The 14,460-nt window shown below is 36.3% G+C and overlaps 1 protein-coding gene across 2 annotated transcripts; it reads left to right on the top strand.

The window, feature by feature from the left end:
- The first annotated feature begins 1,074 nt into the window (after positions 1–1,074).
- On the top strand, positions 1,075–12,048 carry LOC141910886 (receptor-type tyrosine-protein phosphatase kappa-like). Of its 2 annotated transcripts, XM_074801747.1 has the most exons (27): positions 1,075–1,164; positions 1,340–1,501; positions 3,929–4,159; positions 4,940–5,167; positions 5,467–5,613; positions 5,782–6,108; positions 6,230–6,339; positions 6,415–6,613; positions 6,690–6,786; positions 6,857–7,118; positions 7,198–7,346; positions 7,477–7,661; positions 7,738–7,913; positions 7,988–8,075; positions 8,184–8,260; positions 8,348–8,384; positions 8,450–8,559; positions 8,640–8,774; positions 8,962–9,119; positions 9,200–9,335; positions 9,422–9,577; positions 9,746–9,904; positions 10,043–10,177; positions 10,289–10,414; positions 10,538–10,674; positions 10,749–10,884; positions 10,962–12,048. In XM_074801747.1, exons 1-27 carry the CDS (start codon positions 1,092–1,094, stop codon positions 11,034–11,036), a joined length of 4,011 nt encoding a protein of 1,336 aa, XP_074657848.1. In that variant the 5' UTR covers positions 1,075–1,091; the 3' UTR covers positions 11,037–12,048. The 2 variants fall into 2 exon arrangements, 1 of the variants encoding a protein (XP_074657848.1); XR_012619932.1 differs by lacking the exons at positions 10,538–10,674; positions 10,749–10,884; positions 10,962–12,048 and having other exon boundaries at positions 10,053–10,177; positions 10,289–10,413.
- Positions 12,049–14,460: the final 2,412 nt, after the last annotated feature.

Here is a 14,460-nt window from a genome sequence, read left to right as displayed (position 1 = left end):
TCTTGAGGTTGAATTTTTCTCTTAAAAGTTACTTCCTCGACTACAATCTCAAATCTGCATTACATAACTCATCTTTGAATGGTTATTTCAAATTAAATCAAATTAAGAAATATATGAATGAATTCTTGTGATTCAGGGCCCGGTTTTATAAACCGGTAATACCTTTAACCCGGGGTTAACTCAATTAAAAATTAATTAAGTTAGTCCCCAGGTTAAAGGTAATACGAGTCTATAAAACCGGTCCTAGAAGACTTAGTAATTTGCGTTCCAATGAAGAATCGTTTCATCGTTATTAGAGAAAAAGATGGCTGCCATCACGATTTTCATTAATCACACATCCGCTATGAGTGATTATTTGATGATTAGTGCAGGGGTTTTAATGCAATCATTTAGGAATTAATGGAAGGATTCTATTCTACACGTCGTTAAGAACGATCAGATCCACAATAGGAGACATTTCCGAGGATAGTTTAAACGCAGAAGAGGTTTAGGAAGCAGTAAATTATGACTTTGTTTGATCATTTAGTATTTATAGAAATAATCGTTTATTTACACGTCTCTCCAAGATCAGTTATTATCAGATGATGGTTTGACGCAGATGGGCTGGATCATTTAGGAAGTAATGATTCATGATTTTAATTGATAATCAAATAGCATGTTTAAAAAATAATCTATACTTTCTTATTTACACGTCCTTTTTGGTATGTACTTATTCAGCTGATGCCTGTGTTGTCTGATACGGGGAAAACCAATGGTTTGTCTCATTGTACACGAAAGGGGTGTCCTGTCTATCGTGCTTAGGATTAAAGTGGAGTTAATCCGTTAACTAATTAAACTGGTTTTTTCATATTTTGATAATTTGTTCTTTTTACTTTTTCTTTAATTTATTTATTTTTTCCTACTCAGGTGGCGGTGACCTTTGATGTTCTGTTCTGGCCTCCTTCCTAACCTCCCCCCACAGAGCAAAATAAACTAGCAAATCTGAAATTTGTTCGAACTTCCTTTAAAATGATTTATTTGAAAATCAAAAGGAAGTTAATCACATGAATATAAAATAAGCGATATCATACTGCATCGTTCAGACACACAAAATGTACCGTAAAAGAAACATCTTTCGTTTTTTGTTGTTGTTGATTCTATGTTTATTCATCACAAACACATCAGGTGAGTGTATCAATAATCGTTGGTTCCAGAGTTGTAAAAAATGCGGAAATCGTAAATTGTACGATTTCAATCCATAAGAGAGCACCGATGATAACCAGAGAAAGAAGAGAATTATTGTTGGAGAACAGCATTAGGAGATTATTTTTGTAAAATAATCTTCTTTTTGTCATTTCAGCGAAATGTTTTGGGAAGAGTTGTACTGGTTGGGAGTGTCATTGCAGTAATACAGCCGTGGACCTATGTCCAATAAAGGGACAGAATATAGATGGCGCTTTAAAGTGTCCAAATACTAACACTGCATGTGAGTCATATTGGACCGGACCAGCTTGTCAAATCGGTAAGTTTTCTATATCAACTGTTTCTGCTCCAGTAAACCGGAATCAGGTCAAATATCTCTGCCTTATATCAAATTAACGGATTAGCTCCATAAAAGCCTTTACAAAAATTAATCTAAAAGAAATAGGAACGAATGATGTAAATTTCATTAGATTTATCTCAGATTAACCGAATAACACTAAAACTAATCCGTATACGGATTAACGTCACTAATCCATAAGCGAGAAAAAATATGTTAGTAAAAATATCATTGATTTATGAAACACCCGGGAACTGTCAACGAACTGACATCAACTCTAATTATTTCATCGCGTAAAGAAAAAATATGTTAGTTTTGTTTAATTCTAGTTGAAATTATGAAATAACTTTGAATCAATTCGTTTTTGTTCGTTTTGAAAATTCGTGAAATAATTTCAACTCTTTTAGTCACAAAATGTGTTTTGTGAATACGTGGCTCGTGGTAAAAGGGATACAATATCATCCCATTTGATGATTTAGATCATACTAGATGAAATCAATGATATAACTTTGAATTAATTTGTTAGGACGACGGTACATAGTACACGTCGTCCTATTGTTATAGTAAAATCCGTCACGTCAAACGATTACGTCCGTTTAACGTACGCGTCTGAAACTTTCACAGTCGCTTAAATTTGAAACATAGAAGGTTGAGTTCGTTTGTGGAGAATTTTTGTTACTTGGTTAATTAAATATTGCCGAAATAAAAAAATTGAAATTCTGAAGTAGTGCCGACCCTGTCTAGGCGTAAATCTGTATTAGTCCGCGCTTAAAATAGTGCCACGCATACATTTTTAAAATGACACTTTACATAGGCCTATAATGATTTAAATCTCTATATTTCCGTAGATAAATATCGGGGCATTTATTTTGTCATCATTGCCAGAAAGTTCGGTATTTTCATAGTGTATGTGTGTCAGCGGATTAATTGAATGTTTACGCATTGGTGATATGGACTCGGCGAGTACACGTGCTACATCGATTCAACATCAGCTGCTGTTGAATCGATACTCGTACGTCGAGCAACGCTGATAACTATCTTACTATTTTTTTTTTTTTATTTCTCTCTTTTTTTTCTTTTTTCCTCTTGTCAGACAGTTCTATGCGTATTGATAGACCGTCATCCCTGTTCGATGTAAATCAGAACATACCTCAAGTGTCAAAGAGAGTAAAATGATTTATCGTCATTAATTCTTTTGGACTTTCGCGTCAGCGATCCGTTTTTAGAGCCCGATTATGTGTATCTAGTTTGCGGCACAGTGATGAAATCGCGCGTCGATAACATTAGTTACAGTCCCGTAGGCAATATCGACTTACATACGCGGCGATCACCGTTTATGTATCAGTATTAGTTAGTGTTTTATGGAGCGGGTCGCGCGTAGGCTACAATCCACACGCTCGTTATATCAAAAAGGTCTTGAATTAGCAAAAGAAATATTATTCACGATAACTTTTACTAGAAAAAATTCCTTTTGTGAAACCATTAAAACCTTTAAGTCGGTAATTTTATTTCGTCAGTAACTAGTTTTAATTTCGACTGTAGCCATATTAGTCTCACGTTCGGATATTTTCACAAACATCCGATTATAAAAGCTTTAACCACCAACGATTAGGTAACTACTCGTCAGTAACCGGCCTACACCCTCGTCGCACTGTTTTGTATCATTCTCCTTGATCTATCAAAAGTTTTTCCAGTGAAAGATTCCCATAATCAATCTTTAAGATATCATGTAAGAATTCTTATGAGACTGCTGGTAAATATTCATTCTGTTCCACTTGGTCGATCGTTTGACTAGCTCCAGGCCCTAAGAGTACAGTTAGCAGTTGGCCTATGGTTCAGTCTGAGAACAGCTTCATGCATGTGAAGCTTGTACCCCATGAACTGCATGGTCATTGGCCTATGTCACGGGTTCTTGGCGATTGTGCCGAGGCGACTGTGTCCGGTGGTCATGGTAAGTATAACTTTAATTAAACATGCACCGATGGCTAAAATGATACCTTCGTTTCTCAACCCCTCTAATTGTATGTAAGGCAATATCAATCCATACCGACAACGATTTTGTTGATCGAGCTTACAATATATCGAGCCTCGGAACCTTTTTCCCTCTAGTTTTCAAACTTGCAGGATGCTAACTGCTCCGTTTTGCCTTAAATCTCTGTAATACCTTAAACTTGCATTATATGTTAGACTCTTTGTCTAACAGTGGAACTTCGTTTGGACCTGACTTGTAAATGTGTTTGAAAAGCACTACAGTGTGTAAGCCTTAGCAACCAACCTATTCAACCTGAGTGCCACTTATAATTTCTATTCTCTGTCGTCGTCCTATTAAAAAGTTTCTTTCTAGTTTTTGTATGTTTTGAAAAATCGTGAAATAATTCAAATCTATCATTCACAAAATGTGTTGTGTAGGTAACGTGGCTCGTGGTAAAACAGTTACGATGTCATCCGTTTACTCCGGGTCATACGGTAGTAAATGTACAGATGGTCAAACGGTAGCTTATCATGATCTGTGTCTCACTGGTGAGCATCAAGACGCCTGGACTAGAATTGATCTCGGAACTCAATACGTGATACATGAAGTTACACTTTGGGATAGATCAGACGCGACTGGTTGCACCGATAACCCTGGAGACGCGTGGAGTGAGTACAAATTATTATTGTTGATTATTTCATTGATTATTTCGGTCAAATCTGAAAAAATACTACTTTCAACTAGCTGGAAAAGTCTCGTTGAATATAAATTCCGTCTTGTAGATGGAATATCTTCAAAACTAACCAATCATAGATGGATTCTAAATATCCCGGACTCAGTTTCTCACTGTTTTCAGTTACCCTACGTTTAACCAAGATGAGTTGGAATATTGAACTCTACCGAAATATCAAACTCTGAGTCGTCAATGATCAATAATCTGTCCACAACAATGTGTCGGTGGTATCCATAGATGGCAACATCGTTAAAAATACGTTATTGGAAAATTTTGAATCAACTTTTCCAACGTGCCAGAATTTTCAGTCGATCACTATAAATTTGTGATAGGGGCCGTGCGCCTGTAGGGAGGGGGGGGGGGGTAGTGTACATGCTTTTTCTTAAGGTTTTACTATTTATTTATAGGCCTATATTTCGTAAAATTTCCTGGGAATTTCCCATTCTCTGCTTTCCTTGTTTAGAGCATGAATCCTGTCTAATTCAGTTTCACAGGGGGTCTCTTATATGTACGCAGGGGGGTGGAAGTGGAGGGGTTAAAATAGCCGGAAGTCAAGCGAACGTACTTTATGCACGGCCCCTTAACTTATTTTCCAAAAGAACTTGAACAGAATTGTTTTGCACCCAAAGCAATTTGCAACTTCCCTGAATTCGTGCATAATTTTGTTTTCACGGAGTTAACTGCAATATTTCAAAGCTTCTTAATTTTTTCTCAGAAAAACGCGCGCGCAACATGGAGATTCGAGTCGGAAATAGCCCGAATATATTTTCTTCTAACCAGAAATCTGCTTACCAGGGCCCCCCTCTCTGTGGTACACATAAAACATTAGTATGCAGCCCAGGTCCTCTAGTTGGACAATACGTCACCGTTCAACACGAGAACATCGGTAAGGCGGAGTATCTCGTACTGGCAGAAATAGAAGTTATCGGGTTCAAATATATCGGTAAGTTTACATGACTATATATGTGTGTAAACTATAAAGAGTATGGAAATAGATTTTGCTTTTCTCGAAAATATTCAGTGACTTGTATATAGAATTTACCCCCGGTCGAAAAATTTTGAAATGAAAAGAAGTCTCCCTTTATTACCAAAATTTTGTTTTAAGCACCCATTCATTTATGGATTATATTATTGTTAAAATTAGATCGATTCATAAAAACATTCAGTGACTTGTAATGAGAATATATTTCCGAAAGATCGAACGATTCATATTTTTCGTATCAAATTTGAATTTCTGTTTAGCACCCGGTGATTGTAGTAAGGGATCGAACTCATTTGGTTGTATGATTGAATGTTATTCATGTTACAACAGTGAAAGTTGTAACTATTTGAGTGGTATCTGTGAATCTGGCTGTTCACAGAATTACATCGGAAAGTGGTGCGAGTCAGGTATATATTACACTGAATCATAGATTCCTAAGAATCTCACTCCCTATTCCCTGAATATAGTAACCAATATGAATACAAAATAACACCAAGTCAAAAAACCGAAAGTAAAAGATCCTTACCCTTTATTTTATCTAATTCTCCTGAAATTAACATCGATTTCTTTTTCAGAATTGAAGTTGTTTTCTCAATTAACAAAATCTGCGGTGACAGATAACAGTGTAAAAGTCAGTTGGACAGCTTACTCGGGTACTGAAGTAGATTCAGGACGTGATGGTAATATCAGCGTTCAGTATCAAGTCGATTATAGTAAGACATCAGAAAACACTTGGACTAATCAAGAATCCACAGGAGACCTTATACATCACACAATTACTGGTTTAACTCCTTATACCGGGTATAACATAGCTGTTAGACTACAGAAATTAGTGAACGGTCAACTTATATCAACTGCGATTGTGACTAGTCCAATACTAACTATACAGACTTTGTGTGCAGGTAAAACCCCTCATTCTAATTAACTCTTAAACTGTTAACTGAGTTAAAGATGTTGCTGTCGTCACCAAGTAGATGTCAATTCACATCGCATTACTTAATTTGTCCGTGGTATCTATTTCAGTACCAGGACCTCTCGCTTCTCTCGACTTCTCATTCACAAGGGATACATTGAAAACAACATTGACAGGGACAGCACCAAATAGTCCAAATTGTGATGTCATCTATTATCGGGTAGGAATTAACTTGTCCTGTCCAGTAGAGGGCACCACCTGCTCTATACTGTTACATGTCCCTATCTGTTTTCAGCTCACGTGTGAACCCATCAGTACAACTTCCACAACACCTTTAATAGACATAAAAACAATCAACAAACCTAAAATCGTAGGCTCCATCACAACTTTAGACATAACGACGTCACTGATACCTTTTACTCGATACAACTGTTCAATGTTTGCCTTGAATAGAAAAGGTGAAGGGTCGCCTGCCAGTGTAAGCTTTTGGACAGGTGAGTAATTTGAACACAATGACCTCAAGTATTCATTGATGTCACTTGTCAACATTGTCGCTTACTGATATTTCAGGTGAAATAGCAATTCCCCTACTGGTTGTCAAGAAAGCAGCGGTAACAGACACGACTGTTACACTTCAAATAACACGTGTTAATACTGGTAACATCACGTAAGTGTCCTCTTTTTTTCATTTATAAATAACGCATGATCTTATAAAACAATTTTTCTCTGATTTTCAGCGGTTTCGAGGTGATCGTGAAGAAACACGATGGACCAATCAACCGTCGCCGGAATCGTGCAGTCAACCAATCACAGTACGTCTCGTACGGAGAAGCTAAACAGCGAGGATTATCAGTTTATATTACTGCAGTTCTACCACCGGAAGTCCCTTCTGAGTTTATGGTTGGCGATGCGCGTAACTATAGTGGTTACTTTAATGCTCCTCTAGAAACTGGGAAATCTTACAGTTTTATTTTAGGAATCATTGTCAATTATAACGGAGTGAGTTCATGTGTTTTTTAATGGAAATTGGATTTTACAAATTGGAGGTGTCTCCAGCCATTTCTCTTTGATCTTTCAGGAAACGTTTCAGCATTATCCGCCAATACAACAACAGCAAGAGAGAATCACTGTTAAAGCACCGTCTAGTAAGGCAGGGATAATAGGTGGCATTGTGACAGTTGTTTTAATACTATTATTGGTTGCTGTTGCTCTATGTATTGTTTGGAGGTACGAGTTAATAGTGGCGACCTCTATAGTCCAATGCAAATCATTTGACAATCGCCCAATGCCCCTATTCTCACAAAAGTAACCCCCTCATTCAGTTACTCATTATTATATGGACGCCTTAACTCTTCAGACGTGGTGGATTCAAAACAAAAGGAACATCGCACAATGTAGAAATATCGATGGGGAATATTTCACCTTCCGATAAAAATATTGAAAAACCTTTGGCGAGAGAAGAAGCAGAGGCTGTTTATGTGAATTGTCCTAAATCATCGAGGCAAGAAAATACAGCTAATGCAAACTCTGCATTTTCAAGAGGTTTGTCTCAAGACCGTGAGGTTTTGTAAAGTTGAAGCCTAATTATGTTTTAACACTATGATTCCTGTCTATATAGAAAGCTCCATGGATTCCAATATCTATGACGATCCGAATGCTGTAGATGAAACGCAAGATGGCGAGGATCACCATTACGAAATCGCTTCTAAAGGCGCTACTATGATTTGTGACCTGTTGGGAGAAACCTTAATGAAGAGCTCTGATGCGTGGAAGAATATGAATGAAGAATTTCAGGTAGAATTGTAGGGAGGTTGGGACTGCTGGTGGGTAAGACATATGATTATATTCTGGATCTCTTTTGTCTTTAGAGTGTTCTTACGTTGAGACGAGGATTGAGCGTCTGCGCTGAGAAAGTGGGAAATGCTGAGAAAAACAGGTTTCCAAACATATTGGCCTGTAAGTATTGCCTGTTCATCATATAGACATAGGTTCTTTCGTAAATACAAGAGTTTCCTTGTGAAACATCTCTATTGACTTTCATTGACTTTGAGTGGTTTTTTCTAGATGATTCGACTAGAGTTGTTCTGGAACAAACCGGTGAAGATCCATCATCAGATTACATCAATGCCAATTATATTCGGGTAAGGAATCAATCCTTCTATGCTCTTGCAATGGTTTTCCTGTCCTCCTATTGTATATAAACCGAAATTCTGAATTTCATTTTTCAGGGATTAGCTGGTCATGTGATATGTATTGCTTGCCAGGGTAAGTCTCATGATTCAATTGTTTCGTGTTACTTGTGCGCTCACCCATCTTACTTGCTCTTTCAGCTCCATTGCCATCTACAATCAATGACCATTGGCGGATGATTTGGCAAGAGAAATGTCCAGCTATTATTGTACTCACTGATCTGACTGAAGGACAAGGCAAAGATAAGAAGGTTGTACAAATAATCTAAGATGCTGAAGCGTAAACAGGCAAAATGTAGAAAAATAAGTACCTTTGATTTTTAACTTGCAGGTGAAGTGTCATTTATATTGGCCAACAAAACTGAACACGAAAGGTCGATATGGAGATATAACAGTAAAAGTTGCAAAGAAAATGGAAAAACACACTGAACCTCCGGCTGCCGTACATTTCTTGTCCATTACAAAGGTAATGATCATGCCATTGCTTTACCCTGAGTGGCCTAAGGTGTTGGTATTTCTGCTATCTATATAAGCTTGGTTCAGATATCGATTTTGACAACATGCTGACGAGGCTCTATTTCAATACCTTGTATCACATTAGTATTACAAATGATTAATCTCTCCCGATGAGTAACGTTTCATTAATGTTATAGCGTGGCCACAAACAAGCACATAATCTGTTAGTTTGTCACTATCGAGGATGGCCGGATCATGATGTACCGTTCCCGGCTTCATCTCTTGTTCGTATGCAACAGTTCATCAAACAGCGTCTTACCGACCCGGATCAGGGACTTGTGCTGCTTCATGGCAGGTATATTAATTCGAAAATCTTCCAGTCCTTTACCGTTAAGGACAAGTTGAGAAATGTTATTGTTCGTGTTGTGTTCTCAGTGCTGGTGCTGGAAGGACAGGTTGTTATATCGCAACGGAGCAGCTTCTTGAAAAAGCTAAGAAAGATGGACTCGTTAACGTATTCGACATGTCTAGGAAATTGCGACAACAAAGACCAGAAATGATCCAAAATATGGTAAATCTTAATAAAGTTACTGCCTCTCATTTCACGCTTCCAAAATGGAAAACTTCAACGTGTTCCTTTATTACTATCTACTTTAGAAACAGTACATTCTCGTGCACCAGATCCTACTGGAGGAACTGGTACTGGGACCGGTGGCATACCCGACCACGAGTTTCAGAGAATCATACGAGGAAAGAAAGGCAACGCGTCCTGTATCTAAAAACGTATCCGATAAAATAGAGGAACAATTTCTAGTACGTATTAAGATCGGCCAAAATGAGATGCAGGATTCGATCCTGGCCAAAAGTTAGGATGGCAGCAATTAAATCATTAACCGAAGCGTTTTTCCTTGTGTCCAAATGGTGTCACCTTGATTTGGTTTTAAGGAGAAAGGTTTCTCAATGAGTTGGTTTCTAATGCAGGTTTTGAAGGCGTCGACTCCAATTCAAGACGAGGAATCACTAGCAGTGGCCAAACTACTCAACAATGTTAACAAGTCCCGATACAAAGACATCCTTCCTGAGGCACAGTATCAACCGCAACTCTCACAAAAAGGGTTCATTAATGCTTCATTTGTGCACGTGAGTTTGATTCTGATTTGATAGCCATCCGTAGAATATCTGGGCAGTTCTGGTGGAGGGGCATTAAGTCAAGATATTCTTTAGGTGAGACATCGATAACTTGTAAGAATCTAATGGAAAATACTTTCCTTTTTACAGACGATCACAGATGCCAGTGTGTTTATAGCAACACAAAGTCCACTACAAAAGACAATTACTGATTTCTGGCAAATGATCTTTGATTATAACTGTGAACTTATCGTAATGATGCATCAAGAATATCCACAAGATCCGGTAAGGCTTATTCTTAAGTGCAGCACTGCTTAGTATAGATCCAGTAAGGCTACTCCTATTGTATAGCACTGCCTTAGCTAGATATCTCCTAAATACATCTTCTGATTTCAGACATATGCAAGCTATAGTCCTGCATTTGGAAGCATCAAATTCGATCCTTTTACGATCACTGTGGAGGAAGTTTCACTGCTCTGTAAGACCATCGGTCGCCGGGATCTGATCCTCCAAAAACAGAATGTATGTTGAGTTTTTTTCGGTATCATCCTTTCAAAGATAGGTGGCTGTATTTTTCGGAATTTCCTTCGACATTGCTATTTACTATGACCTGATCAGATCAATTGTATTTCTTTGATTTCACAGGAATCGCGTCAGATTCGTCAGATCCAGTTTTTAGGATGGCCTGAGGATGAGTCAATTCCTGATGTACAATATCTATTCGAGTTTGTGAAATTAGTTACAAGTGAACATGTGACCAGTCCTATTGTTGTACATTGCATGTTCGTATCTTAGCAACAACAGTCAATTGTTCAAAACAATATCACATATTTCAACGATAATGTAAATTTTACAGGGACAGCACAACGAGAACTGGACTATTTTGCGCGGCATTTGATCTGATCACCAAGGCACCATCTAGCGAACAAATCGACATTTATCACTGCATACAAAAACTACGAATGACTCGACCTCAATTCATTCCCAATTTGGTAAGAAATTAATCGATTTTCTTTGTATTCTCACGAGTAATGTTATTGATGTATTTTTCTTGTTTTCGTATTTATAGGAACAGTACAAGTTTCTACATGATTTGATGATATTCTATTTACAAAGATTCGACACTTATGTGAACCTTAGTTAGAATTATGACAAGAAAAGCAAACAATTAAAAAAGGGAATCTGAGAAACGGCACCTGAACTGCTACTTTACACCGGACATTAACCGAGTGATGGCGCCACTAGCTGGAACATGAAGCAACGAAATTCACTTACTAGTTTAATCATGTATCTTTTAAAATTGTTTTATTCAAAATATTGCTCGATCTCTTGGACATAAAGATTAACGTAGCTTTCGTATTGAGGAACCTTAGGTCTACTCCAGAAACGGTTTTATTTTGTACATCTTCACGATTACATTCTTGTTCATGAATATATAATTTAAATATCTATTTAATTATGTATCTATAAAACTGAGTGTTATATCATGTTATAATTTCAATGTGAATACAGATTATTATATTAGATATTTATCATTAGAAATAGATTATAATATAAAGATGATTTATGTAATTATCACTGTTAATTAGATATTCTTAATTAATCTTAATCTCATCACTCATTTTTGCAATCACCGCGTTCACATCGTGTATCATCCACTTCCTTCCCTCACTGTTATCCACCTATCCACCTTTCATTTATATACACTCGTAAAAGCGAAAACTCGTAATTTCTAGTATAAAATCAAGATAACTACTGACAGTAAGTTACCGTAAAATAATTCATAATGACAATGTAATACTGTGATTATCAATTCAGTCACTCTTAATTAACTATCTTCAATTAATCTAATTACTCATAATTTTCATCCGGTAAAGTTTAAACTATACATATATTACACTAGTAGCTAAAACTCGTAATTTCTGATATAAAATCAAGTTAACTACTAACAGTAAGTTGTTACCTGTCGTCACGTATACTGATTAAACGCATAGTCCTCATATGAATATCACTGATTATTTTACATTCATAATGAACTCGAATATTGTACATAATCTAGAATACAATATGTAGGCTTTTTACTGATTTGAATTTGATGTTTATGTTTGCACTTAATGTTTTTATTTTTGTCTTGTTTTACAAAAGAAAGTTCATTTCCGGAAATACATTCGGTGCTTTCTGTTTTGTTTTGTTTTATTTTGTTCTTGATTTGTTTTACAAAAGGAAAGTCTTTCATGAACTCATAGATTTATTTTAGGAAATAGTTTATCAAAAAGTCTTCTTTTTCTGATGTTGAACAAAAGACACGATTAGCCATTTTTGAATTTTCAACAATATGATTCATATGATAAACTTTGTTAACAATGAATTTAGTTTATTAGGAATGGAGTTTTCTTTTGTGTTTGGATCAACAAAAAATAATCACAGCGATTAAGAAACATGTAATGACCTACGATTCCGGGGATCAGTTGGTTAGAGATAATCAGTGGATAGCTAACATATCTGTCACCAACTTTTGAGCATTTGTGGCTCATTACATGCTTTAGAATATTGTGGTGATTTTTTGTTGTCAAGTTAAGACATTCTATTCTTATATCGCACTACATATATTTACAAAGATTTACAGCACGTTTTACAAAATGAAACATCGCGGATCAAAAACTTTCGAAGCAAAATAATTTCTAAACGACATAAAAATCATTCAAATGGGTGTCTGTACTTGATAATGCAAGGTTTCTCATCTTGTTGACTGTAATAAGAGTAACGAACCGCACACGTTTGACGCGTCCAATGTTCATTTTCCCATTTTAATTTTTTCCAAAATTTTCTTCGTAATAAAACATATCTATCATTTTGAAAAGTGGAAGTTGTCGCAGAGTTTTTCAATGATCGCCGTTCAGACACGTCTTCCTTTGAACGGCGAAGTTTTATTTTCTTTTTCAAACATATATAACGTAAATCGTAATTTACTTCCTGGTAGACCGGTAGGCGACATTTTCGCGGATTTCACAGATGCGACGCATATATTCATTTAACACCGTGCACCTTTTATATTGTCAGTTATATAATACACTCCTGAATAGGAAGACGTTTTTTTTTCAAACTCATGTGACAGAACATTCGAGTATTATACATAAGAAAGCAGTTGGATTGTACATTGTAACATCGTTTTGCGGCGTTAAGATTTACTTCCTTAAGGTTTATTTTCGCTCTCCTATTGTTTTTATCTGCGTAACGAAGGTCACGTATCTCCATTGCTAAAGGTAAGAAAAACACATTCTATTCTTCATTATGTTATACAATTCACTATAGTTAGGCTAATATAGAACATTTATACTTTGTTTCTCCTAATCGGCTGAGGGTCACATTCGTAAAATATGATCAAATTTGTAATCAGTTCATTTCTATAACTGTCGGGTCTATTATTGTTATTAGATTGATCATGATTTAAAAAAAAACAGTTATGTACAGGGTAGATAGACGGTCAATTTACAAGCTCAGCAGAAATGAGAGAAACAAGGTATCAATTTTTTTAGCCTAAAATGCGAACCTTTATAGATAGATCATTACTGAAAGGAGGGGTATAGACCACGGACTCTAGTAAATTAACCATTTCGGTTAAGCTCAGCAGAAATGAGAAACAAGGTATGAATTTTTAGCCAGTGTAAATTAGGGCTTATTCGGTTGAACCAGTTGTTGTTTTTAATTGTTGAAGTTACTGAAAAGCTTGTCTGGTAGGCTATCATAGAATCGAAGGTACAGTATTTTATCATAATGATTATGGCCAATGGGTTCGTTTTCCCCGTTAACGATCCTAAACTGACCACTAGTAGCCCCTAGACATCACGGTATTATCATCCATGATGTTTGTATGTATACTATTTCTATTAAAGGCTTTGTGCGGTTCTATGAGAAGCAATCGTATACAATATGCATAGGAAGGTAAGGATTAGCACCTACATTTTGTGGGTCGATTCAGACTCTGAATTCAGTTTTCATTGGTTTAAGATTAACAGACTGTGGCAGATAAGGACCACGTACCGGTATTGTTGATAATAGTTAATTATCAGAGGCAGCATCTTAATAGTTTTCTATACAATTGGAAACACTGATACGTGCGTTTAGTTAATATAATCCCGAAGCCGGGTCGTGCTACAGATTTAATTCTACATTGTTGTCGAACTGTTTGATTTTATCAATTATTGATGACTCGATATATAAGCCTTTAAAAGAAATAGTATATATGTGTGTCTGTGGTATCCAAGGATGAAAACATTGTAAAAAATACGTTATTGGAAAATTTGAATCAACTTTTTCAACGTGTCAACATTTTCAGTCGATAACTTTAAATTTCTAGGGGCCGTGCGCCTGTCGAAAACAATGAATTCATTTTCATATTTCTTCTTCAAAAGAATTTGAACAAAATTGTTTTGCACACAAAGCAATCTTCAACTTCCCTGATTTCGTGCATTAATTTCCTCTTTTCATGGAGTAATCTGTCATATTTCAAAGCTTCTTAATTTTTCTCAGAAAAACGTGCGCGCAATTTGGAAATTCGAGTCGGAAAT

The sequence above is a fragment of the Tubulanus polymorphus genome, chromosome 9 (assembly GCF_964204645.1).
Source record: "Tubulanus polymorphus chromosome 9, tnTubPoly1.2, whole genome shotgun sequence".
NCBI classification, from domain to species: domain Eukaryota; kingdom Metazoa; phylum Nemertea; class Palaeonemertea; order Tubulaniformes; family Tubulanidae; genus Tubulanus; species Tubulanus polymorphus.
The sequence above is the reverse complement of the archived record's forward strand: the minus strand, read 5'-3'. Positions and strand labels throughout refer to the sequence as shown.